At 42.9% G+C, this 26,753-nt stretch overlaps 1 protein-coding gene across 1 annotated transcript in view; it reads left to right on the top strand.

The window, feature by feature from the left end:
• The first annotated feature begins 320 nt into the window (after positions 1-320).
• Positions 321-26,753, top strand: part of PKHD1 (PKHD1 ciliary IPT domain containing fibrocystin/polyductin) — a 229,390-nt gene continuing 202,957 nt past the window's right edge. The window contains exons 1-24 of the mRNA XM_088162528.1: positions 321-372; positions 1,439-1,516; positions 2,458-2,602; positions 3,674-3,773; positions 5,865-5,922; positions 6,760-6,838; positions 8,999-9,073; positions 9,777-9,841; positions 10,476-10,515; positions 11,335-11,405; positions 12,717-12,818; positions 14,023-14,118; positions 15,185-15,320; positions 16,138-16,252; positions 17,045-17,320; positions 17,830-17,916; positions 18,514-18,607; positions 19,080-19,222; positions 19,861-19,991; positions 20,766-20,950; positions 21,429-21,567; positions 23,560-23,714; positions 24,297-24,481; positions 25,427-25,549. Of these exons, the coding sequence (XP_088018654.1) occupies positions 321-372; positions 1,439-1,516; positions 2,458-2,602; positions 3,674-3,773; positions 5,865-5,922; positions 6,760-6,838; positions 8,999-9,073; positions 9,777-9,841; positions 10,476-10,515; positions 11,335-11,405; positions 12,717-12,818; positions 14,023-14,118; positions 15,185-15,320; positions 16,138-16,252; positions 17,045-17,320; positions 17,830-17,916; positions 18,514-18,607; positions 19,080-19,222; positions 19,861-19,991; positions 20,766-20,950; positions 21,429-21,567; positions 23,560-23,714; positions 24,297-24,481; positions 25,427-25,549 (2,730 nt within the window). The remainder of the gene's footprint in view (positions 373-1,438; positions 1,517-2,457; positions 2,603-3,673; positions 3,774-5,864; positions 5,923-6,759; positions 6,839-8,998; positions 9,074-9,776; positions 9,842-10,475; positions 10,516-11,334; positions 11,406-12,716; positions 12,819-14,022; positions 14,119-15,184; positions 15,321-16,137; positions 16,253-17,044; positions 17,321-17,829; positions 17,917-18,513; positions 18,608-19,079; positions 19,223-19,860; positions 19,992-20,765; positions 20,951-21,428; positions 21,568-23,559; positions 23,715-24,296; positions 24,482-25,426; positions 25,550-26,753) is intronic.

The raw sequence follows: 26,753 nt of genomic DNA, 5'->3' as shown, positions 1-26,753 counted from the left end.
ATGGCTAAATTAATTCACCTGTACTTTTCCCATGCCGAGAGTGAAGGCAGGAGAAGTTGACAGTCTATCTTTAAATGTTAGAACATTTCCTGACATGGGCTTTATAAAGGAAATGTGTGATATCTCTGGTTATGACAGCAAGTAAGACCTGCTCTGCAAATACTCAAATGTTTATATTCTTAAATTAATAGAAGGGTTCACAGCTATTGCTCCCACAGATTTGCAGTGAGAAGAAAGAAAACAGATTTTTTTTTTTTTTTTTAAGTAACAGGGAAGGTCCTGGAGCCAGACTCATGTGAATTCCTCATCTAGTGTTCAAGATGAACCTCTGGAGAACATTTCTGCTGAGTGCTGGGCTGCTATTCTTGGCAGGTGGGTGATGGAGAGGTGTTGTCTACAACCACACCTGTAAAATCCAGTGGGGATTGGATACAGAATGCCTGTGAGACATGGACAAGAACCTCTAAAAGGTGTTGAAAACTATGGGATATTGATTGTGGCACACTGCACATTGTCCACCCTTATTATTGGTTTTCCATGGCATTATTTCCACAGCCATAGAAGAAATTTCTGGATTAATTTTTAATTCTCTGTGTTCTACCTGGATTCATATCATGCCTATTGTTTTTGTTCACTAGATGATAAATATGTCACTCTTTGTATGTTGATATTAAGTGCAAAAGTGTCCAATATTTGGCTTTGGTGATCAATACTGATGTTTGATCAGATTGCATTTAATACAGTTAAGAAGTTGGAAATCTCCTAAAATGTTAATCAGGAAAGTGGATATCACCATAAAATGTCTTCTGGAAAATTCTGGTCAGTGGCTGCATTAAAAGGAAGACAAATGCTGGTTCATCTCTCAGCTTCAGAGAAGGAGGGTACCCAAAGGGAATCCTAAATTATCTAAGGAACTTGGTGCCTTTATGGAAGGCATGGCATAGTAGGTTCTAAAGGTTACAGGTGACTTAATATCCTGAAGCAGGAGCTCTTTTCCAGGCCTGTAGATCTTTCCTAAGGACTTCAGAAGGAAATGGCTGGACAGGCTGTCTTGGAGCCAGGAAAGGATATCTTTTGCAGGCAGCCTTAATTTTGGTAGGGTGCACAGAAGTCAGCAAACACATTTCTTTGAGAGATGAAGGAATAAACATGAGGTTTATCATCTTTAATTCTTGAGGATGACAGGAGGCTCAGGCTGTAGCTTGGTTCACCAAGCCCTAAAGGCATCAACACCTCCCCGAGGGGAACTGTAAATGGGAGAGAGAGGTGGGAGAAAAGGATGGGGAACATGATTAATTTGGAGGCCTGAGAAGGAGAAATGGGATGAAGGGTGGGATCACAGGAAGGCAGCTCTCAGATCCCTGTGTCTCATCCTGAATAAGGTATTTTAGATATTTGCATTTCCCTTCAGCCTGATGGAGCTGGTTTGCTTTTGCAGGGACAGCCTCAGGATCATTTGTCAAGCCCCACGAGGGCAGCATTGCTGGAGGAACCTGGATTAGCATCACTCTGGATGGTGAGCTTTAAATTCTTGTGAAGTATGTGTTGAAATAGAATTATAGAAAGGTTGGATTGAAAGGGATCTTTAAAATCATCTTATTCCACCCCCTTCCATGGGCAGGGACACCTTCCATTATCCCAGGTTGCTCCAAGCCCTGTCTAACCTAGTCTTGGACACTTCCAGGGATGTAAAAATAACAGATAACCAGCTCCCTTCTGAAGTTTGTGGCTGGAGTGACAAACCCTACCCAACAGAACCACAGGCTATGACACTCATGAAATCAGCTTGAAATAATCACTTTATAAGCTATTGGTGAAGTTTTACTTCTAAGCAACAGAAGTCAAAATGTTTATTTTTGCAGGTGTAAGGCTAGAAATTTCTTCCTTTCCTCCTGCCCTTTCATTGAAGAAAAGCTAAAAATCTACCCCCTTCATATGTCCTGTGATGACAGAGCATTTTAAAACTCTCACGATAAGCATGAGGTCTGAGAAAAAAATTTCAGAAAATCATATGTCCTGTCCACTTTGGCCCCAAACCGACTGTACAAAGCTAGGTGTGATTTTCCACAGTGGTGAATATTTGTTCATTGGGAAGAGAGTTGGTTTCTGAACCAGCTGTGCATGATCCTTGGCTGGCACAGGCTGCCCAGTGCAGTGACAGAGTCACCAGGGGGATTTCAAAGATGTGTGGAAGTGCACTTGGGGACATGGTTTTTACCCTTCCAATTCTCTCCCCCATTCTCCCTGGGGAAAAAGTGAGTGAGTGGCTGAATTGACAGCTGGGGTTAAACCACCACAACATGAAATGACACAAACATGGTTTAAAAACAAGAAAAACAATCAAAAGCTCTAAGTATTTTTCCTAGAGAAGCTGGGTTGTACTTCTAAAAATGTTTCTTGTGTGCCTGGGAGTGATCCTGTGCTCACAGAGCTCTTCTGATTGACTTTCCTGCTTAGGCTCAACATCCCACCAGGTAGAACCTGTCTCTCCAGCCAGTGCATCCCAGCTGGAGGTGTCCCTGGTGAATCCAGACCTGCCCAGGCTGCCATGTGATGTCTCCCCTCTGTATTTGGAGTTTCCCACTATAAGGTGCAGAACAAGGTATGATCCATAGTCACACTGTGGCTGAGACCTTGCCCTTTGTCAAACAGGATCCTCATTTCCCTTCAGTGCCTGCACAGGCAGTTGGGGAGTTGAAAGAATTCCTACAGCTGCTACTGTGGCCTCACTGAGCACTTCCTAAGCTGGGTTCATTTATTCTTGTTTCAACTTCACAAAGCACAAGGCTACCTTGAGCCATGAGAGTCACAGAGAGGCTTCTTGGGCAGTCCAGACTCAGACCTTCAAAGGTTTGGAGACATCTAGCTCTCAGATGCAAAGCTCCTAAGAAAATCTTGGAGGAGACTCCACCAGCTTTTGGTGTCCTTGACCTGCCCAAGGTGATAGAGAGAGGTCATGAATAGAACAGGAAATAAATATGGTTCCACTACCAGCTGGGCAGTTTAAGCAGCCTGTTTTCTATCCTGTCATAACTTTAACACAAGTTGTTCAACTGGAAGACTGGGGTGTCTGAAGAGGGACCTAATGGGTCCATATTTTGCTGCTGTGATTTGGCTGGGAGTTAATTCTGCTGGGTGCTGTGCTGGGAAACTGTGGGAATCAAGGATGCAGCATTAATTTATGGACCAGGATCAAGATGCCCTGCAGATCCACGCAGCCCTGGGTCATTTTATTACTAATAATAACAATTATTATAATAACAACAATAAAAATAATCATAATTATATATTTTATGATATATATTATATAATATATATAATATATTATATATATTATAATAATAATTATTATTTAATAACAATTATTTTCCGTGCATTCCCAACGAGAATGTTTGTGTTTTGCATTAACAATAATTTGGGTAGAGTTCCAGTGCAGTCCTGTCACCCTCTGCTCTTAACTATGATTTCTTGCTGTGCTTCCTAATTTCTTTTAAATTATTATTTTAAAGTTTGGCTTCACAAGTGTGAAGTTTGGGCTGACAGTGTAAAGCTCCTTTGCTCTATGGAAGTCTCAGTGGACTTTCTGTGAATGGAGACTCTGTAAAGGACTTGGCATTTCCTAAACACAATTTGTATAAAAATAATATAATATCACAATTTTTCTTCCACCTAGGTCTTCACCCCAGGAGGGTTTGTACTATGTGGAGGTGATCTTTAAAGGACAAGTGATTAACAACCTGACTGGGGTGGAGAAAGAGAATTATTCTTTCAAGGTAATTACCAGGCAAGTGCAGAAGTGAGGATAAAGAATTAAAGGTATTGAAGGAAGTGAAGCTTCAACAGTATGTCACAGGAAATGCATTGAAATGGATGGAATCACAGAATGGTTTGGATTGGAAGGGACCTCTAAGACCATTCAATTCCAACCCTAAGCTAAAGAAAGACAGGGAGAGCCTTTTTGCAAAAGCATGTTAGAGACAGAACTGGGGGAACGGCATCAAACTGAAAGAGAGAAGGTTTAGATTGGATGTTAAAAAAAACACTCTTTAATGTGAGGCCCTGGCACAGGGTGCCCAGAGAAGCTGTGGCTGTCCCTGGATCCCTGGAAGTGTCCAAGGCCAGGCTGGATGGGGTTTGGAGTAACCTGGGACAGTGGAAAATGTCTCTGCCCATGGCAGGGGATTGGAATGAGAAGGTCTTTAAGGTGCCTTCCAACCCAAACAATTCTGGGATTCTGTGATCTCTTGCAGAACAGACCCCTTAGCCATGACTGTGTGCTTTGGGATGAGGCCTGGTGTGTTTGAAAGTCACATCCCACCTCTGTGCTAACTTTGAGCAAAAACCCAGCATTTTCAGTAAATTGCACATTAAAGCTGAAGAGCCATTGGGTGGTTCAGCTAGCTTAGAGAGTTGATGAAAAATCACCAGGGGATGCTGTTAATGAGGCACATTCCAAGCTAAATAAACCACAGTGTGTCACTTTGTGTTGGGGCTGGGCCCTGGGAGCTACGTGGATTAAAATTAATTTTGCTTCCACATTAGATTGGAAAAGCTGCTGCAGGCAGTGACAAGTCTGAGCAGCTCACAAGACTCATATCAGCCAGTGGCCCCAGTTCCATGCTGCTTTTGGCTTCTTTCTCCACATCTTCCCCAGCCTGGGGTATGGTGTGGTGTTGCCTTTTCTCCCCAGAAGTGGCCAATGCTGGAGAAAATTTGTGGCTGCTCATTCATTATTAACATGACCAGGAGCAGGAGGGAGGGCAAAGGCCGAGCTCTGGAAGGGAATCAAGGAAAGCTTAGGAAAAATACCTTGACATATGCAATGGTATCTTTGAATTAATGCAACAAATAAATTTTTAATGATATTTACTGGGCTGTGAGCAGCATCTGTAAACACCAGCGAGGACGTGAGGGAGCTCATAAAGGAGGTGGGGAGGATGAGCATGTCCAAAAAGGGTGGGGAAGGGTCAGGAGCACAAATCTGATGAGGAGCAGCTCAGGGAGCTGGGGGGGCTCAGCCTGGAGGAAAGGAGGCTCAGGGGGGACCTCCTCACTCTGCACAGTTCCCTGACAGGAGGATGCAGCCTCTTCTCCCAAGTTACAAGATACAGGACAAGAAAATTGCCTCAAGTTGCAGCAGGGGAGGTTTATATTGGATATTAGGGAAAATATCTTTCCCCAAGATTCCCCAAATTGTCCAACGCCAGGGAAGTGGTGGAGCCACCAGCTCTGGAGGGATGGAAAACCTCTGCAGATGTGACATTTGGGGATATGTTTTACTGGATTTAGCAGTGCTGGATTAATGGGTGGACTTGATGATTTTCAAGGTTTTTCCTCAGAGGTGAAGGTGGTCCTTTCCCCAAAAAATCTCTCTTGTATTGCTGTACAATGGCCCAAGACAAATTCTTTGCTCCACTGCTTTAATGCACCCAACAAACTTGCCAAAGAGTGGCTGAAGTATTTCACAGCTATGATGATGAAATTGTTCTAAGGGATGTACTATTGGGAAGAAAAATGGTGTCACCATTCAAGATAAAACACAGGTTTTAACTTCAGCTAAAGCATGACTTAGAAATGTGATAATGTATTAAACTGTGACTTCTGACATTGGATCAAGGCAGGGTGGGCAATTTGGGCACAAAAGAAGATGTAAAATAGCACCAATCCAGACTCTGAATGGAGAGGGGGTAAGAAGGGAATAATTGTCCCTGCTCCTTTCTCAGAGCAGGACTCTGCTTCAAAGAGCAGACGTGGAGTGTGAGTCTCTGAAATGCAGCTGTTGGCTGGGCTGAGCAATGAACCATCAGGTGGGCTTGGGCTGCTGCAGGAATAGCTGACATTTCACTGCACATTTCTCTTTGCAGTTCTCAGCTGAGCAGACACCTGTGGTTTACCAAATTAACCCATCATCTGGCACCCCAGGTATGGGACCTTTCTTTAATCTGTAATGCCACACAGACCTTTGGCTTATTGGGGTTTTAGATGAGACTTTAAAGTTACATGAGAAGTCATTCACTGATTTTGGTCTGAAAAATTAACTTTATCCCCTTTAAATATCTATTATTTCTATATTTCGAGGTTTCTTTAGAGAAAATTGTAGGTTTCATCCTCAAAGTCAAGATTAATCAAAAGATTTTGGTCTCTCGAGAGTTCAGACAGTCACATGGATGATTACATCACCCAGATGTGCCTCAATCTAAGTCAATCCCTAATTTCCAGCTGTTTTCAGGTGTAGCTCAGCTCTAGATTCTCGTGCCTTGCTTGAGGGTGCCAGTATGGAGGTTTCTGTGTGACAGCTGGGTGGATGTTTCACCTCCCAGTGTCAGTGAAGAGCAGGAGAATAATCTGGCCACAGATCTTTAGATCTTCACCCTGTCTGATGCACAAATGATGTAATTTTGGCTGTCTCATGAAGTTCTACAGTGGAATTGGATTGGAATTGGGTTGGGTTAACTAAATTGGGATTTAGTTAACAAAAGAGTTGAGGATAATTTTCAGCTCTGTGCAAATACAGCTCTGAAAAAAAATTGGAATGAATTTGGGGTTTTTTTTTTCGTGGGATACAAAGATGTGTTTTGAGAAAAGTGAATTAAGTGCAAAGTCATCTTGAGCTGTGGTGAAAGCTGAGAGTACATTCAGTGCAGGAACCTCTGAAAAATCTATAAAGACCACGAGTTCCTTTTGTTCAGCTCAGAAAATCTGAAAATAAGTTCTCTGCTTTTAAAAGACTCTCTTCAATTTCCATTTCCTCTTAAACAGGAAATTTAATACAGATTCATGGGAAGACAATTGCTGGGAGATATGAGACCCTGGACTTCAACGTGGATTATATTGATGGGTAATTATGAACACTCAGCTATCTGCTGCAGTCCCTGTAAATTGGCATTTCTTCCATCAGCCTCCTCGACAGCAATAAATTGCAACCAGTTGGCCCAGAATTGCCATTTACTTCCTTTGTGGTTTATTGCAGCTCATGAGTTGGGCTCCAGCAAACTTTGTTAATCTAATTGCAACTGGTCCATTAAGCTGGTTGGTTTGTTTACTGGCAGCACAGTCAATCACAGCTCAGTGTGAATTGTACTGTAATTGCAGCTGGCTGCTGTAGATTTTATTTTGGCTAGCAAATTAAAATTTAACTAATTAAAATAATGTCAGAGTTGAGAAGTTAAATAAATTTTCCCCCTTCCATTTGCATTTTTTTTTAGAAAAAAAAACTATTAGTTTGAAGCAGATGCTCTGGTGAGCCAGAAGACTAAAGAGGAGTATTTTGAGACAAAAAGCTTTGTTGCTCACTGCTTTAAGCATTCTGTAGTTGTTTTCTTGTTCTCAGAGGTTTGACTTTTTTTTAATGCTGCTTCTCTGGTAACACAACAGAGAAAAGCAGCTAGGTTTAAAAAAACCCCTTATTTTAGAACAGCAGCCCCTTTAAACAGAGTGAATACAAAATGAGCACCAACACTGTCCTGCTGTGTGTCATATGTACTTCCATATGTAGGGATATATTATCAAATGTTAATTTATGATTTCTGTGCCAATGGCACTGAAGAACTAAGCCCAGGTAGGTATTTTAAAGATAAACTATTAATCCACAGCTACTCTGCTGACAGTTTAAGGATCATTTCAGGAGCCAGAAAAAGCTTGTATGCTTGGTAGTTAAAATTTTTAATTGAAGCAGCAGATATTTAACAATGAGATGCTTTTTAATGACTTCTCAAACTGATTGGAAATGTCCCCTGCTAAGTGATTAAACTCCTTGCTGGTGTGAAGGAAAGTCCAGTGCAGATTCCTGCCATGCCATCCCTACACTGTGCACATTAGCATCCTTTGTTTGGTGTCAATTATTGTTTCACCTGCCTTTGCTGGAGCCCTGGAACCTTTGATCAGAGGGGAAAAAAAGCTGCTCTGAGTGCAGGCTGGACATGCCTGCAGTGCTCTGCTGCCAGATTATTCATTTACAGCTCAACCTCACCAAAAGGAAATGGCCTCAAAATCCCAGCATACCAGACAGGTCCCCTTTGTAGCTTCACATGAATAATTTGCCCATTTTTGGTGTGTTAGGAAATAGGTACCAGGTGGTGACTGGGACTTGACCAGAGCAGTCTGTCACTCAGTCACGCTCATTCAGGGCTTGAAACAAAACAAAGGGAATGGTTTTTATACTTTCAAGTGTGTTCTGCACGTTTTTCCATGCTTTGTATGGGATGCACTGGTCCAATCATGCTGAACAAACATTTGGCAGCACTGATTTTTTTTTTTTTAGCCTTCCTTAAAAGGAAAGGTTCTCAGTATCAGCCACCTGTATTAATAAAAGCAAGTTCTTTTAGGAAAACCTCATAAAACGGCACTCTGAAACATGGGGCATAGAGAACTGCACTCTGAGGGATGGGTCATCACAAAGTGTTTGCATTACAGGTTTTAATTACCTATTTTTTTTTTAATTGCCCGGTAATTCTCAAGGAATCATTGCCAGCCTTTGCTTATTCTGCTAATTACTCTGAATTTATTCCTCCCACCTTCTTCCTCCTCTCCAGTGGAATATTGAAGAACAGATATTTAATTTTTTTATTAGGAATTTGGGTGATTTCTGCTGGAAGATGTTTGTAGTGTTTTTCTTCAATGAAACAAAGAAATGTCTGAGCTGCATCTTGATTGTACTTGCTGTAGTTGATGCTGGTTGGGAAGGTGTGGGTGGGTATTGCCATCCTGGAGTTCAGCCTTGCCCTCAGGGAGGAGGGCTTGGATCATTCAGAGCTGGCATCAGGTGTCTCCAGGAGGGCCCTGCTGCACTCTCACAGTTCCCAGAATATTTGGGGAATGCACTTTGCAGGTGCAGAGATGGGAAATTAGGGCTTGTCCCATTTTCCAGAAGGTTAATAAATGTTAGATCCAAGTGGGGGGAAATTCCTGTCCCTTGGGAAAATATTGTCTGCTGATTTTAACAGGATCAGGTTTTCATCTGCATCACATCTTCTCTTTCCTGTTTGTTTTTTTTGGCCAGGCCAGCTGTTCTTACATCAGAAGGAGATGGATGGACCAGTCTCTGCTCCTTTGTTGACAGGAGAGCTGGAAGCATGTTAGTTCTTGTTTAATTTGGGTTTGTGTTAGTGCAGGGGTTCAGCATGGCTTGTGCACAAAAAAAAAAAGAAAAAAAAATGTGGCTTTTGGAGAAACTCTTCTGCTTTGGCTTAAAATGGAGAGAGACCCTGGGGAGTTATGGTCTGTGATGGGGTGGGTGAGGGTTGCTGGCTTTGTCCAGCTTCGACCACTTACATGTAAATGTGAGTTAATGATGGGAATCGTGTCATTCCATGACTCCAGAGGGATGATGGAATGCCAGGATATCTGTTTTAATTGCTACCTGATCATTCTCACAGTTTAGGAACCTGCAGAGGAGCAAGTAGAGGGGAAACGTTTTTGTCCTTCTATTCACCCTCCCCTTGTGCCTGCATTTCTCTCTGTCCCTGCTCAGTTTTTTATTTCAAGGTGGGGGCGGTTCTGAAGGCTGCCAATAGAATCAGCTTCTAGAAATAGGTGTAAAGGAGCCGAGCTGGAGCACTGCTGCTGGGAGACATCCCCCTAAGCTGCTGAACCCTTGATCATTAGTGGGAAGATGAGTTGTTCCTCTCCCATCTCACCTGCCTCACTCTCATGTTTCTAAAGACAGCAAACCATGAAAATCTTGGGTGTATAAGCCCACATCTTCTATTGCTTAGTTGATTCTACTATATTTTGTTTTTTGCTCCCAGGACTCAGTGAAGTCCTTTGTCTCTCCACAGTTACCCTATAGAGGCAAAGGATGGACTGGGGACTCTGCAGTGCCAGCTGGAAGGGAACCACATAGGTTGGTGAAAAGGGACAAAACCCATGGGTTTCTGTCATTCCTGCAGCTGCAGGGGATGGAGGGAGGAGGGTGTCTGTCATGAGCTTCTGTTCTCTCTGCAAAGCTGGAACGGGGCTCAGGGCTGAGTCCATAAAAGCAGATTTAGATCAAGGCTTGCCAGCCTCCAGCACAGCCCCTGCTGTGGTTTGTGTCCTCTGCACAGCCTGGGAGAACATGAAATGAAGCCATGACATGATCTGGGCATTGTTGACAGCCAACAGTGTGATTTGGAGACCTTGCTCATTTTCCTGTGTTAATCCTCCTTGTCTGTGATGGACCTTCCCTTTAGCACTTTTTTAGAGGAATAAATCAGGTGTTCCCTTCTATTCACAGTCTCCAGTAGCAGGAGGGGTCCCTTTCATTTTTCCTCACTTCCAAGCACTCTGAAGAACTTTCTAATTTCTTGTGGATGCTTTGAGCTCCAGCCTTCCTGTTTGGGAAAGATATTGTGGGTTAAATATGTGAAATAGACTTTCCTTACTATTGTAAGGAAAGTGTAAGGAAAGGAGAATGAGGCCTAGGGAACCAGGACAAGATTTGGTAAGATTTACTCCTTATTTCTGCCTTCAAGCATTGTCACTTTTCTGTCCCACAGGGTCCCACAACATCAGCTTCTCAGTGTTTAACAAAGGAAAGTGAGTAAAAGAATTAATTTCTCTCTTCTTCTCTGGTTTTGCATGGGGATACAGCTGCATTTGATGAGTGAACGATGTTTTTCCTGAATCATGCATTTCATTGCTTAGAAATAAGGTTTTGTTATCTTGAGAAGATAGTTGTTAGATAGGGAAAGAAAAGGGGGAATTTTTCTCCCAGTGTTTTCACATTGGTGTTTTATACTTTACCTTCATTGCTCAAAACATAAGATATCTTATCTTGGACAAGGGGGAATGGGTGAAGGAGGATGGATTCAGACTGGATATTGGGGAGAAATCCTTCCCTGTGAGGGTGGGCAGGCCCTGGCACAGGGTGCCCAGAGAAATCGTGGCTGTCCCTGGATCCCTGGAATTGTTCAAGGTCAGGTTGGATGGGGCTTGGAGCAACCTAGAATAGTGGAAGGTGTCCCTGCCCATGGCACGGGGTGGAACTGGAAATTTTTTAACATCCCTTCCCACCCAAACCATTCTGTGATCTATTAAATCTAGATGAATTAAATCCTTTCACCTTGTTTTAACTAGTCATACAAATGGGAAAGAATTTAACCATAAAAGGAGGTGAAAACAGGTTCTGACTGTGTCAAAACACGCTTTACAATGTGTTAGTACTCCTAATAAAATGTTTCAGCCATTTAATGGGGTCTCATGAATCAGTGCCTCAATGTGCTGGTGAAAGGAGTTGTTGGAGCTTGCAGGAAATGTCCCACTGTTCCTCTGCAGAGTGAGTTTTCAGCCCTGCCAAATGAAGGTCTGCTTTGATTTACGTGGCCCAGGATGTCTCAGGCGTTTTCTCTCTTGCAGGTCAGCAGTGCACAAAGGTGCTTGGCTCATCAGTGCCAAACAGGAACTTTTCCTGTACCAAACTTACCCAGGTATTCACTGATCTGCCTCACTGCCTCACTGTCTTCAGTCAGTCCCAGCGTGATCTAAGAAAAGACCTCTCACTGTTGCTTTTCCCAGGAATGTAATTGTGTTTTTTCCTAATTTTGGTGTTCCACTCCCCTGGTATGGGGTCGACTAAGCAAAAAGCTGTAGATGGGAAATTCCGAGACAACGAGATTTATGTGTGCTGTTCCTTGTCCTGTCACATCAGATTTAGAGTGGAGCTGCTGCTCATAGAGAAACTTTCCCCCCTTTAATCACTCTGTATTTGGTGAAGCTGAAATTTTGAAAGAGCAGACCTCAGGATGAGAACTCCCACGCTGGCTACAGGGAGGAGGTGATGTTCAGCTACTCCAAGAATTGAGTTCTGGATAAGTGGTGAATGGCAGGGTGCTGCACCATTACTTTAAAAATTATTTAAGGTACATTTAAAATAACCTGCATGTGACATTTCAAGGTGTATTGTAGACAACTCTTTGTTAAGAAGGGTAATTTTATGTATTTATTTACAATTTAAAGCAGAGTAAAACAAAATAACCATGCATGAAGTTGGCTGTGGGCAGAGCATGAGCAGAAAGATGTGCTAGATCTGTCCAGCAGACAGTACTGTGCTAGTCATGAGTCAATACTGTAAAATTAGTGTTTAAATACCAGCTGAATTAACAAAAAAGATGCAGGTAAATCCCTCATATCTTTCTTAAGAGTATTTTGTTTGTTTGCTTGTTTGTTTGCTTTTCCAGAGCTATACAAGTAGAACTGGGTAGTTAAATGAGTGCAAAGTGGGTAATTGTCATCCAAAAAAAAAATAGTTTTCCTGTAGAATGGCCCAACTGTAACAGATAAAATCCTGAAAGGTTCTCATGGTTGTGATATGGACACTCAGATGTTCAGCTCCCTCCATTTGTCCCTGAAGTCTGGGGGATGATTGGAAGGAATGGTAACATTTAAACCTAAGGACTAAATTGAGACATGGGTCAGAGAAGGTTAGCAGGATTAAAAGAATTTTAATTCTGCTGTTTTTTCTCCCAGAGCTCCTCAGTAGCACAGAATGGAGCAGTTTGCAATCTGAGCATGACAGATGCAGCCACTGCCAAGTAACATCCCGAGCATGCAGTGTTCCCCCTGCCATGTGGCCAAATTATCCCTGCTGCTCACTCCCGGTGTCATCCCAGAGGCTGCCAAAAAAAGGGAGGAGTGAGAAGCTGGTTCCATTGACAGGAGCCTGCTCTGGCACTGCAGGCTTTCCCAGAAATGGGGCTGGATTAACCTCTGCTCAGAGCCCTCTTTTCCTTCCCCTGCAGAGATATTCTCCGTATTTCCAGCTGCAGGGAGCCTGGCAGGGGGCACTGATCTCACTGTCACTGGGGATTTCTTTGAGGAGCCAGTGCAGGTCACTGCTGCAGGTAAGAGCAGAAACATGGGAATTTGATTTTTTTTTTAAATACAGTTTGGCCCTGACTGCAAAACCCAAGAGATGTTCAGGGATACCAGTGTGGGAACTGTGAGACTCACCTCCAGGAATATCCAGTTATTCTGATTGTGGGCATTACCTGTTCTGTTTGCTGGTAGCAGCAGCCCAGGCTTGTGGCAGAATGTTGATCCCTTTTGGGAACAAGGTGGATGGGAGGGGATTCTGCCTCTCTGCTCTGGTGAGATCCCACCCAGAGCACCACATCCAGGGTCCTCAGCTCAGGAAAATCATGGACCTGTTGGAATGAATCCAGAGGAGGGACACAAAAATGGTCAGAGGGATAGAACACTACTACAAGGAACGGCTGAGAGAGATGGGGCTGTTCAGACTGGAGAAAATAAGGCTCCAAGGAGACCTTGGAGCACTTTCCAGTACCTAAAGGAGCTCCAACAGAGCAACCTGGTCTAGGGGAAGGTGACCTTGTCCATAGAAAGGTGCTTGGAGCTACATGTTTGTGAGGTCCCTGCCTACCCAAAACCCCTGAAGCCTGGGAGTTCTGAGCTTTCTGTGCTTTCTGGCACTGACTCCCTGGAGAACACTGCTTTTGATTTGAGACCTTGGAGAAGGCTTCCAAATTTGAGTGATGGAGTTAAAATCACAGGTGTGTAGTTGAATAGAATTGTGTGATTTCACATGGTGAAGGGCCTTGAATTTGGGGTTTTAGAATATAGTAATAGGTATGGGACAAGATAGAAGTTTTGGGCATTGGCTCTTCTTCCTTCTTGTTCCTTCTTGTTCTTGGTTTTAGGTAGCAGCTTTTGGTTAGATAAAAGTACTGCACTGTGGGTCACAAGCGTTCAGTCATTAAGTCAAAAGTATAAATAATATAGATGTTAGCTTTTAATTGGACAGTTAGGCCTTAAAAGACCTTGTAGCAAGTGGGATACACTTCCATTTTTTTAGCTTGTTAGTTAGAAGTAGTGTAGAAATCTCTGCACTATAGATAAGAATTAATAAACAACTAAGTCTGAACACAAAACTTCATCTCTCGTGCTTCAATCCTGACTCTGACTGAAGACAGAAGAAAAAAAAGGCAACCACTAATGCCATTCCATGACTCTGAGATGTGTTTTTGCTGCAGCTCAGCTGTGTTTCCAAGTCTCCCACAGCACATTTGTCTCCTCTCCCTGCTGCAGGTGCTCCCTGTAAAGTCAAGCACGTCTCTCCCCGGGAAATCAGATGCACCACTGAGCCTGTTGGCCAGGGCAGGACACTTGGTGCCCCCCAGCCAGGTGAGGTGTTCCTGAAACTCCAAATAACGAAAACACACACAGACATGCAGGCCTTCCAAAACACTGTCTGCTTCAACATCAAGTCAGGTTTTTTTGTGGTGTTAGGGAAGGGGGCTGCAAATAATCCAAGGGCTGGAGCACCTCTGCTATGAGCAAAGACTGATGAGAGAGTGGGGTTATCCAGCCTGGAGAAGAGAAGGCTCAGAGAGATCTGAGAGCCCCTTCCAGTGCCTAAAGGGGGCTTTCAGAAACATGAGGATACATTTTTATTAGGAACTTTCATTAGTAATAAGACAGGGGGTGATGGTTTTAAATTAAAAGGGGGTCTATTTAAATTATTTCTAAGGAAAGTTTTTGTTTTTTTACAATGAGGGGGTGAGGCCATGGCACAGTTTGCCCAGAAAGGTGCTGGATGCTCCATCCCTGGAAACATTCAAGGCCAGTTTGGGTGCAGCTCTGAGCAGCCTGCTCTGGTTGGAGATGCCCCTGCTCGTGGAGGGAGGTTGGACAGGATAAACTTGTAAGGGTTCCTTCCAAACCATTCTGTGATTCTGTAGCCAGCAAAACCCAGGTGGAGAGCTCAGCCCACAGACAGGACATGGTGGAAGGAATGTCAGGCTGGTGTGCATGGCTGTGGAAAATGAGGGGAAAAGGGCATGGATGATATTTAGAGGAAGGATGGCTGAACTGGAGCCACTGCAGAGACTTCTGGGGACACTCCTTGAGTGGAGCATTGCAGTAGGAGACTTTAGTGCATAAAATGAGGCTGAACTTCAACTGTGGGTCATCCCAGTGCCTTTTCCTGCATTAGCAGACATGTGAGCAGGTTGGATATTCTGTTCTTCTCTCTGCAGAGTTTTGTTATTTCTGGTGGAGGATTTCAAGGTAAAACAAATTCCCCATGGCGAGATCTGTGTTCTGCCTTAGACTGCAAAATACCCCACAAACAGAACCAATTTATTATTAAAATTTTCTCTCTGGCCTGCCTCCTACAGCACTGATTCCAGCATGTGCTCTGGGATTTCTGCTGGCTGCTGCTGAGAATACTTTTGTTTTAACTTTCTAGGAAACAGAGGGCTTCTCTTTGAAGTCTGGGATGATGCCTCTGATCTGTCAGAAGCAGGTCCTGGATACAGATGGCAGTTTGTACCTAATGCCAGCTCCCCAGTAAGGTTTCTGTCTGGGGCAAAGAAGTCCTTCAGGTACTCAGTGATATTAAAAAGAGACGAAGCCATGGCAATCACCTTTAGCAGTGTAAGGTGTAGCAAAAACACCTGACAGCTCTTTATAGCAGAGCCTCACTGCACAGCTCCTCTAAATCAAAGCAAACCCTTTGCTCAGAGGTCCTTTTGAAGCTTAAAATATGCAGTGAAGTGCTTTTATTTTTTCCTCCTTTTGCCTCCCCTCAGTATTTCTGCTCTACCTGGCCTAGATATGCAGAAATACCACCAAGAAAAACTGCTCTGGAAGTAGAAGGAGCTCCAGTTTGAGGTTATTTTGGATGTGGAGGGGCAGATTTTCAGCTGATGTTGGCAGCAAAGGTGGAGTTAATACAAATAAATAAATAAATAAATTCCTGAATTGTGTTGGTTCCCATTGCCTGTTCAGATATGACCTTGAAAAACTGTGCAGAGTGCATGGATTCTTACAATTTTCTATCACTTCTCTGTTATTTGATTCTGAGTGTGGTTTTGGCTTTGTCCTGCATGTTCAGGGTTAAGACTTTGAGAAGAAATGCACTGAAGTGGCCACCAACAAAATCGCACTTAGTTTCATGGAGCTGTTTTTTCTTTCCTTTTTGAAACTTTTGTAAAGCATAATTGACATTTAATGCGAAATTGGGTCATTTTGAGGTTACTTGAGCTTAAAAATAACAAGGTTTGTTTTGTTAAAGTGGTTTAAAGATGTTTTCTTGTTACTCATTATACATGTGAAGGTGGGGTGTGGGGATGGTTTGTTGTTTTGGGGTTTTTTTGCTGTAATACTTGTGTATATTAAGAATGTTTTATTTTTGCTCAGCTCCAGACTCCGTGGATTTTTTGTGGCTCCTCAGACCAACAATTACACCTTCTGGATTCAGGCAGATGGTCAGGCATCTCTCTACTTAAGTTTGTCCCAAGATCCAAAAGAGAAGGTATTATTCTTGGTAGAGAAAAATGAGATTAAATGAAAAATGAGGATTAAAAGGATTTTAATTAAGGTGATAACAAATAGGAAAGTCCCCGGAGTGGATTGGTTTATTGTCTCTTATGAGTCTATTGCAGAGTCAAATATGTGTGATTATTTTTGATATTTCACATTGGCCTTGTCCATTATATAGTTCATAAAAAAACCACTCTTGCAACCTGAGTAATTGATTTTCTTTTCCAGAAGATTTTTTTTTGTTAGTTCAGCACATTTCTGTCTAAACTGAAGCCATCCATGAAAAGTTATTTGGGGAACTGTTATTAGTGCTAGAGTAAGCCATAGGAATTATCTTCTTTATGGTATTGAACCTTAAACCAAAGTTCTTTGAGATTGTGGCTTTTTCTTGTATAATAGGAAGGGATTTGTGAGCCATCAACCCATGGCTACCAGTTATAAACACAAATATGTTGTTTGATTTTTTTTTTTATTTTTGGAGCTGTAGCATTGGACTAAATGTTATTTGGGTCTGGAGAGATGTCACTTGCTGGCTTAATGGCTTCAAACTGAAAGAGAGTTGGTTTAAATCAGATATTAGAAAGGAATTGTTCCCTGTGAGGGTGCCCAGAGAAGCTGGGGCTGCCCCTGGATCCCTGGAAGTGTCCAAGGCCAGGTTGGATGGGGCTTGGAGCAACCTGGGACAGTGGAAGGTGTCCCTGCCCATGGCAGGAGGTGGAATGAAATGGTTTTTGATGTCTATTCCAGCCCAAACCTTTCTGTGATTTGGCTGCTCTGCACACAGGTGAGAATTGCTTCTCTCCCTGCTGGCAATTCAGAGTGGGCTGAGAACTGGGTGAAGAACTGGAGTAAACTTTGGCAGCCAAAATCCCAGAAATTCGAGCTAACTGCTGGTTCCAGGTACTACCTGGAAGCAGTGCATCATGCAAGGACACCCAGCAAAGGGATGAGAGTTGGAGTGCAGATACACAACACCTGGCTGGACCCCCGTGTGGTGAGCAGCTACTACAGAGAGAGGCACGAAATTCGGGCTCGTGCCTTGCATCTTCCACAAGTGCAGGTCAGTGCTGCCTGCAACTGCCTTCCTGGTGCTAGATGTGAAAAAAAAATGTGTGTTTCCACCTAGTTTTCAACCTCCTGAGACAGCTGATGAGAAGAGCACCGGGAGCTGAAGTTGTCTGTGGTTTTTACACGCATTGGTGGGTGTGTGGAAACACTCAGCAATGAGGGAAGTTTTCTCCTAATGGTAAACTCCTGCAGGGCAGGAGCTTTAAGGACCATTTGCAGCTGCACAGGTCATGTATCCCTTGTTCTCCTGTTAATGTAAGAATCTTGTTCTGTAGGACAAGGGCAGTTTCAGAGTAGCTGAAATGTCTCTTGGAAGGGATCCCTGCTTCACAGGGATTTTGCCTTTAAAAAAAAGGCAAAATGCTGGCTGTAAAATCCTCCTCAATAGAAGATCCCAGGTTTAAAGTGTGTGTCTCATGCAGTTTGCATTTGTTTTCATTTCTTGATTCACTTCTCTTTTTTTTTTTTTTTTTTTTTTTTTTTTCTTTTTTTTTTTACCAGATGTTGACTGTGTCTGGTACAGGTTTTTTCAGTATTTCCTGGAACAACACGCTGAGAATGATCCCCACAAATGCTACAGCTCACCAGGTAGGTGCCATTAAACAGACACAGGTTTCTCTGCTGCCATGGAATTGGTGGAGCTCTGGTGCTTGGTAAAAGTTAAGATTTAGCCCAGAAGCTGAGATAAAGTTTATGTGATGTAGAGCTGATTTTTTAAATTATTTTTTTTAACTGAGAAGGTCTTACAATGGGATTTTTCTTTCTTGACCGTTGACACCCAAGTGTACTCTAAGCTTATCACAACATCCAGATATCTTGGACTTTTATTGATCCAGATCCTTGGACTTCTTCTCTAAGGCCAGATGTGTGTTGTATGTCTCTGGCTTCAACAGCCCATAGTCTCTGGATGTGGCAATTCAATGTGACATTAAAGTGACCCTGAGTGATGGCTCCATGACAGTCATTAGACTGAGGATGTCTCACACCCCTGAAAGCTGTCAGACATTAAAGGTCGAGATTAATTTTGTCATATTATTATTTAACATTTTTATTCTTTTACTATTTGGCTACCTGCTTGTCCAGAGGTGCTGTGCCACTGATAACTGAAGTGATGATGTGTGTATTGAAGTCTCTGCTGGAATGGTTGTAGCTGACTGATTTTCACTTTCTTAATTTATTTGAAAGGTGCAGGCAGCAATAGAAGAACTCCTTTCAGTGGGATGTGAAACTGAGCCAACTTCTGCCAAAATCCTTCTTCACTGCGGTTTTGAGAAAGAAGGTAGGGAACTTCTGTGGCAAATAAGCAATATTTATTGTAATAATTGATCTGATTTAATGACATAAATGTTCTTTAAACTTTTACTGGTCGTAGATTTACACTTTTAATGAGTATAAGTACATATTCACATCTATCATCCATTTGTTGTGTGCATGCATTAAGAACAACGTGATCAATATAATAATCACAGTGATAGAATATCCAGAGCTGGAAGGGACCCACAAGGATCATCAAACCCAACTGCTGGGTTTGTACAGGACAACCTCAGGAATCTGTGCCTGAGAATGTTGTACAAACACTTCTTGAACTCTGGCAGGAGAATTCTTAGAGTAGGATTGTTTGACAATTTCTGGATACCCACTTGTTGTGTTTTCACAAATCTTGACTGTACTGATGTCTTCTGAATCACTTTCAAACCTCTTATTTCCTCCTTTTTAATTTTTTTTTTTTATTATTTTTTTATATCTGTCAGATATGAAGAACATCATCACCACAGGACACATTGTCAGTGGGACAGAGCCTTTCTGTGGGAGATTCAGTGTCCACAGACCAAGCCAACTGGTGAAAACTTCCCCATCAACACTACCAAGATATGACCTTACTAAATACACACATGTGAGTGGCTGCCCTTAATGCCCTTAATAATCTTGCACTGGGCACTGAATTCTCAGAGCCTAATAAGCACCATAAAGTCATCTAGTAAACTTACAATTCCCCCAAACCTACCAAGCATCTTTAATTGGTTTGAGAGTGGCTTTGGATCTCTGAGCTGTAGATATTGTTTAACACACCTGGCTGTTAGTTGTTCTTTGGGATACAACCCTTAGTGTGGGAAAGGAAAAAGTGAGATGGTGTTGGAGAAAGGTGGAAGGGACAAGGATGACCATTTCTTGGCAAAAGGAAAAATCCTTTATTGTTTGGTGGTCCATTATTGCTCACTTTTCTGCTCATCTTCTCCTACTTTTGACAGGAATAAACCCAAAACTTCAGGGAAGCCCCAGGGGTCAGTTTGATGCCACGCTGTGGCACACCTGGGTGCCAAAACTGTCTTTTACAGCTCTTATTCCCTCTCTTGGAGCCCCTTCAGGCACTGGAAGAGGCTTTAAAAGCTCCCCAGAGTCTTTTCTTCTCCAGGCCAAACAACCCAGTGTTAAAGCAGAACTGAAATAGAATATCTTCCTTTATCTTCCGTGTACATTATATATAAATTACCTGTGTTTTGATTTGTGAAAATCTTTCCCCCACTTTTGCAGGTGTGTTTTGCACATAAAGGCCGTATGAGCAACATCCTTCATCTCTCAGTGTCCTACACCAATGTGTCTTTACTTTCAGTGAGGAGAAACCTCACCTGCCAATGGGACTTCAATGGAAATGACTCTGAGAGGTATCCAGACAATTAGAGCTAGCAGAGATCACATTTTGCATAGTAAGAAGGTGCAGTAGGAAAACTGAGGGAAGTTCTTATTTATGTAGGAACAATTTGTCAGTTGGAGTAATCTGACAAAAGGCAGATTACTACAGTAATGCCTACAGAAGCATTGCTGGAACGTGTTTCCATGCTTTTTAGAGGATCTAATGAGTAAATTTCCCTATTTCTTGCTATGTGCACTATCTCACCTAAGAGGCACACAGGTATACTTGAAGATTTTTGAGAACATAAATTCCCCAGTTTCTTTCCCAGTCGATTTTGTGCAGTAAGAGAGAGAATTGCTTTCTTTTTTTACTCTACCCTTTGAAAGCTTTGAAAATTGGTGTAGCCTTTGATTTTCTTTATTCACTTAAAATTCCATGAGTAGAAAACATTTGGTAGGAGACATAAAGCTTAGAGCAGGCAGACTTAAAAAAATCAGGGGTGTCTGAAGACCTTGAGGGTTCTGGATTGATCCCCATTGAGGTCACTGATGCTGTTGTGGTATTTTGAAAAAAAAAAAAAATAAAAATTCAGGTGTAGTCATTCCCATATCCCACTCGAGTGATTCAGAGGGGAAAACATAAGCAGAGATCTAAATCCTCATTTCTCACTCTGGGGAACCCAACAAGGACATGAGCATGTGACTTGTGCTAAATACCAATAGTAACAAAAACAGGTCCTCATATTACCTGAAATCTTCACAATCACCTCAAATTTGTTTATTGCCCCAACCTCGGTGTCTTCCAGCTGGACATTTACCTGCACCAACCTCTGGAAGAGGTGTGTGAATCTCTCTGTGCTTCTCCAGGACCTCCCAGCCAATTCCCCAGTATTTGTGCATCAGATAGACTTGCAGAGCCCTGTGCTGCAAAAAGAAACACCTGGATCATTTTATCTTGATGAGCTCATCATTGCTGACAGAGCTGTGATTGGTAAAGGCATCTCTTTTGGCTTTTTTTCCCTCTGGATATGCTGTAAAATCTATAGCAATAAACCTGGATGAAACTTTTTCAAAGGGAAATTTCACAACAGGCACAAAAAATCTTTTTTTTTTTTTTTTTGGTGACAGCAGTCGAGAAGGAATTGCCAAAATATCAATATTCTTGGTTTATTTGAAAATGTGGCTCTACAAATAGAATGGACTGTGGTGAAATCACCATTCCTAGAAAGGTTCAAAAACGTGTAGATGTGGCACTTGGGGACAGTGCTTAGGTTGGGGACACTTGGGTTAGGGGTGGACTGGGCAGTGCTGCAGAACAGTTGGACTCTGAACTTAAAGGCCTTTTCCAATCTTAATGATCCTATGAAATATAACTTAAAAAACCCCAAGCAGGTGTTTCCAGGTATGAAATGACAATACCCTGGGCATGGTCCCCTTGCTCTAATGGAAGTTTGGGTTTTTTCTTTCAGTTTCTCAGAGAGACCCCAAGCCCCCCAGGCCAGGGGGGAGGATGATTGAAGCAGTGTCTGTGGTGGGCTCTGCTCCCACCTACAACGTGTCCTGGAGGGTTTCTGGCTGTGGTGCCAGTCTGCCCCTCCTCTCTCCAAGGTATGGACAGTGAGCAGCTCATCTCAATACCGTGTAACACCTCCTACAGCTCCCCCAGGGCATCTGGAGCTGGCTGTCAGCTGGGTTCCCCTGCTGGAAACAAGAGGTGCTTGAGGAGTTTGAGATAATTTGGGGTGTCAGATATCCGTGAGTCACCAAGGTGTGATGTGGGATTGGAAGGAAACCCAAGCCCATCTGGAGCAGTGGGTGAAGATCATCCAGAGGTGTCTCCAGAACACTGTTAATGACACCAATTCCCACGTTATTGGAAGTCTGCCTCGGGTGTCCTTGTTTGCTGAGGTGAGGTTTCTGTTCCTCCCAACAATGAGGAATTGGAGCCATGGGCTATAACTAGATCAGAGACTGCAGCATGAGAGGTTTGTAGTGGCAGAAAATAAGTCGTGTAAAAGTTGGGTTTTATCCAGCTGAGTCAAGTGTTGTATCTTAACATAAAGCACCAAGGATAAGGGCAGGAGTGAGAATACAGGGGGATGTTTGTGGTGGTTGAGATGCATAACCAGAGGTGTAAATAATAGGAAGAGGGACATTTTTTACTCCAGTGTGGAGCCTGAAGACTGACATTGGAATGCTGCAAATAATACTGATGGCTGTATTTTTCCAATAAATTTGGAAAAAAAAATGGGAAAAAATGCCATCAACATCATTATGGAGCTGAGGAAAATGCCTAGGAGAGGAAGATTTAAGAAGTTCCACCTGTTTAGCTAATAAAAACAAGGATTAAGAGGTGATTTGATCACAGTACCTCTCACCAGGATAAAAAATGGTGCTTAGCACAGGTGGGCTTTTCCATCTCACAGAGAAAAGCAGGAATCAGCACAAGCTTTAAACATGGGTGGGCTGAGCACTCTCTTTGGACATCTTAAAAAAACCCAAACCTGTGGGTTTTTTTTCGCTGAACACGGGATGTGATTTAACCAATACAACTCCTACTCCTGTCAGAACAGGAATATTGGCTAAAATCTCGTTACCAGCTGTACAAAGGGCTCCTTTTGGTTTTGTTTAGTGGAAATTTGCTCTGCAGAAGCCACTTGTTATCCGGGCATTTAACACACGGTGGCATCGTTGTACCGCAGAGAGGCTCCTTTTCCTTTGAAACACGAGAATTTTAGTGGCGAAGGAGAAAAGCATTTTAACTTTTAGAAGTTGGACTTTGGGTGAACTTGAATTACTCCAATAGTGATGTGGTGTCTAGGGCATGGTTTAATGATGGACCTGGTAATGCTGGGTTAACACTGGGGGTCTTTTCCAATCGAAATGATTGTACAAGATGAAATCTCACTGTAATTCGGGGGATTTCAGATTTTTGTGGGCTCAAGGAGATCACAGTGAAATATTTTTGCTTTGCTGTTGCAGGTGCTGTCCAGGCTGCACTGGGCTGGTTCTTTAGAAATACCAGTATTGTGGTAGCACTCCCTGGTGCTTGATGGTGTATAAATTATTCCTTCTACCATAAATTAAAAAAGGCCATTTTCCATACTTCTCTGGTGTGTGCACTGCCTGCATAATTCACAGAATCACTGGGTTGGAAGAGACCTTCAAGACCATCAAGTCCAACCCAGCCCAACACCTCAACTAAACCATGGCACTGAGTGCCACATCCAGGCTTTTTTTGAACACATCCAGGGATGGTGACTCCACCACCCCCCTGGGCAGACAATTCCAGTGCTTCATCACCCTTTCCTTAAAAAACCTTTTCCTAACATCCACCCTATATTTCCATTGGCACAGCTTAAGACTCTGTCCTCTGGTTCTGTCAGTGCTGCCTGGAGAAAGAAACCAACCCCACCTGAGTACAGCCACCTTTCAGAGTGTTGTAGAGAGTGATGAGAAGTTAGAAGTTGGGAATATCCAGAGTTTTTTTAGGTCTGGGCATCTTTAAATGCTTCCCTCAGCTGTTGGCTCACCTGGGGGTGTCAGGAGTGTGGGTCTCCAGTGCTGATGCCTTCCTGTGACCCCCTGTCTGTCCCACAGAGGTGCAGTGCTCGGGGAGGGCTCTCAGGAATATGGACACCTGTATGTTTCCACGGAGGATGTGAGAGTCAGCCTCACCATCCAGAGCCTGCAGAAGTCATCCCCACCTCTTGGAGGAACCTTCCACATCCACTTGGCCAACACAGTGATACCAGGTAAGGGAAGATGCAGGTCAGGGTCTGGATTTCCTGAGCAGGAAGCCAAGGGAAGAATTAATGGCCAGAGAAGTTTTGGCTGCCCCATCCCTGGGTGTTCTGAAGGCCAGGTTGGTTGTTATTAAATAGTGTGGATGATCTTCAGATTAGACATAAGGATGAAATTTTTTATGATGAGGTTGGGGAAACTGGCAGAGGGTGCCCAGAGAGGTGGTGGATGCCCCATCCCTGGAAACACTTGAGGTCAGGCTGGATTGGGGCTTTGAGCAACCTGGTCTAGGGTTCATTGCTGGGATTAGATGACCTTTAAATGTCCTTTCCAGCCCAAATCCTCCTATTATTCTATATTCTATTCCATTCCATTCCATTCCATTCCATTCCATTCCATTCTATATTCTATTCTATATTCTATTCTATTCTGTGATTTTTTGGTGTTTAAGGTACAATAAATTTCACTCTTTTGGCAGGGGTTTGAACCATGACAGCCTTGCAGTAACAATGAAACCCCTTCCTTTCCAAGGAGCAGGCAGATGTGCTCTTCTGGAAATGGAGATATCCACTGCTCCCTAATGTCTTTTGCAGATGTTTCAGTGCACATCTCAGCCCACCAGCTCCGCAGGCTTTTGCAGGACAATGTGGATAATTTCACAGCTCCCTTCTTCAACACCAGCGACTTCATTGTGACCAGAGACTCCAGCTCGTGCTATGAAAGTGTCTGGACACTGACTTGGAAAAAAACAGCTGGGGACTTGCCCAATGTTATCAGTGTACAGTAATTTCTTTTACTAACTTTGTTCCCCATTTGATGTCTTTGGTCTTGGCTGATTCATTCTCACAATGTTTTTATGAAGACACTGTGGAAATTTAGGCAATCTTCCTATTTGGAACAGAACTTTAAGCAAATTCCAGATTAAATGATAAAAAAACCCAAAAACCAAGCAGTTGTAGGAGAAGAAATTATATCAAGTCTGTGATTCAAAATCAGGAGACTTGAGTGTGATTTCTGCACAGCAAAGGGGCTGGTATATTGAAATGAAATCTTAATTATTTATATCTACTTTAATGTTTCAGTATAGTAACATTACAGATTTGTGGCATCATTTATTTGCCAAGAAAATATTTTTTCTGAGAACTGTTTTGTCTGGTTTCATATCTGGTTCTCATAAGTCTCAGGTGAAGGTTCACTTTGCAGCCTCCCATCCCAAGACTTGTCATGTTAGTTTTGCTTCAAGCAGAAGGCTCTTTTTGAGTAAGGACTCAGACTGAGATGCTTCCTACCTCAAAAGGAAACATTATTTCTTTGGATATTCATCTCCTAAAAGTGTGACGTTATTTTCAACAAATTCCAGTGCTCAAGATGTTGGCTTGGAGGGTGAAAAATGTTTGAGCTGCATCTTCAGCTCTTGCACAGGCCCTTGTTTCACATTAAGTCATGTCTTTGAGAAGATCTTTCCATGCCTAAATCCAAATTATATTATTGGGTATTAGAAGTTTATTTACAAACCCGACTCCTGAATTTCTTTGCCTGCATGGTGAAGGTGGGAACAGAGGTATTGTGAAACCTTGAGTAATGAAGATTTAGAGGTGGGGATATGATTCATGGAAGAAGTGCGAGAAGTTTCCAGGAGTTATTTGCCTGTAAAGATTCTGTTTTAATTTAAAACCACAGGAGAGAAAAGGATGAGAAACTTAAATTGCTTGATCTTTGCCAGGTCTCTGCTGAAAACCTCACTGGCCTGAAGCCAAGTGTTTCTACTCGTGTGGTTTATGACGGGGGTGTGCTTATTGGACCAATATTTGGGGACATGCTTGCCACCCCCCATAACCAAACACAGGTGAGTTGATCTGCTCTCACACTTTTCACTGATTCAGCAGGGTTGTGTAGCTCCAGGATCCTCACAGGTATTTGGGTACCTTGTTCTGCCAAAAAATCCTTTCAGGAATCCGATGTTCTGTGCCATAAATTTCTCATATTCTGGGTGAGCAGGACTTCCCTTCAAGAGCTGTTGCAGATAGGGAGAATGGTGCTCATGGATGATGGAAGGTGATTTTTTTTTTTTTTGATCCAGTGACCAAGGGATAAATATCTCTGAACTCCCACCCTTGGGGAGTCCTGTGGTGCTGGACACTAAACTGGGAATTACACAATTCACCTGCAGGACTCTGTTACACTGATGGGCAAAATAAATGAGTTGGTGGCTGGGATATTCATCTTTGAGTTAGGCAAGTCCTGAGCTTCTCTGGATCTCAATTTCCCAGGAGGGAAGAGAGAGACAGGAGAGCTGCAGGCTGAAGGAGGAATCGTTGCAGTCTGCTGGATGGACAAATGTGTTTCCAGCTCTGCTCTCAGATGTTGCAGGATGGTGGCAATTGCTGACTTTATTTCCAGCAGGCTCACAGGCACTGTGGCCATAACAGGGTGATGCTGGATGTGCTTCAAGCCCAGCTGTGCAACATCTGGGGCCAAGCCATCCTGCCTTTTTCATGAGCGTGGTTCCTAGCCATGAGAATTGCTCTTCTTCCAGTGACTCAGCCACCTTTCACATCTTTTCCATCTGTGTTGCACAAACCCTCAAATGACCCAAGTGAAACAAGACCAGCACCAGCAAACAGATTTTCTGGTCATTCTTGAAGTTTTATTCTGGCAGTGTAAAAGTGTCCCTCTAATTATTGTGTCTCTGTCCAAGCAGACTACTTTGCAACTCTGTGCTCCTTGCATTTCTGTGGGACAGATCCTTTGCTTTTTGCTGCATTGGTGTACTCTCCTGGCACACCTTTAACACCTGGAGAGAGATAAAGAGGGGCTCTTTTATGCCTTACCCTTTGCCAGTTGACCCTTCAAAAGTATCAAGATTTCAAGAGGGATATTTCTTGATATCTCTTTTAGATAATCAAGGTCACAGCCCAGTTTTTTTTCTTCAGCATGAACAACAAGGGGCAAAAAATGAAATTGAAGGCTGCATGTTGAGAAGACACAATGTGGGTTCCATTTTAATTAGTTTTCCAGGGCACTTTAAACATAATAAATTTATTCCTAAG

The sequence above is a fragment of the Sturnus vulgaris genome, chromosome 3 (genome assembly GCF_052056855.1).
Source record: "Sturnus vulgaris isolate bStuVul1 chromosome 3, bStuVul1.hap1, whole genome shotgun sequence".
Classification (NCBI taxonomy): Eukaryota; Metazoa; Chordata; class Aves; order Passeriformes; family Sturnidae; genus Sturnus; species Sturnus vulgaris.
This window is presented reverse-complemented; position numbering and strand designations above follow the sequence as displayed.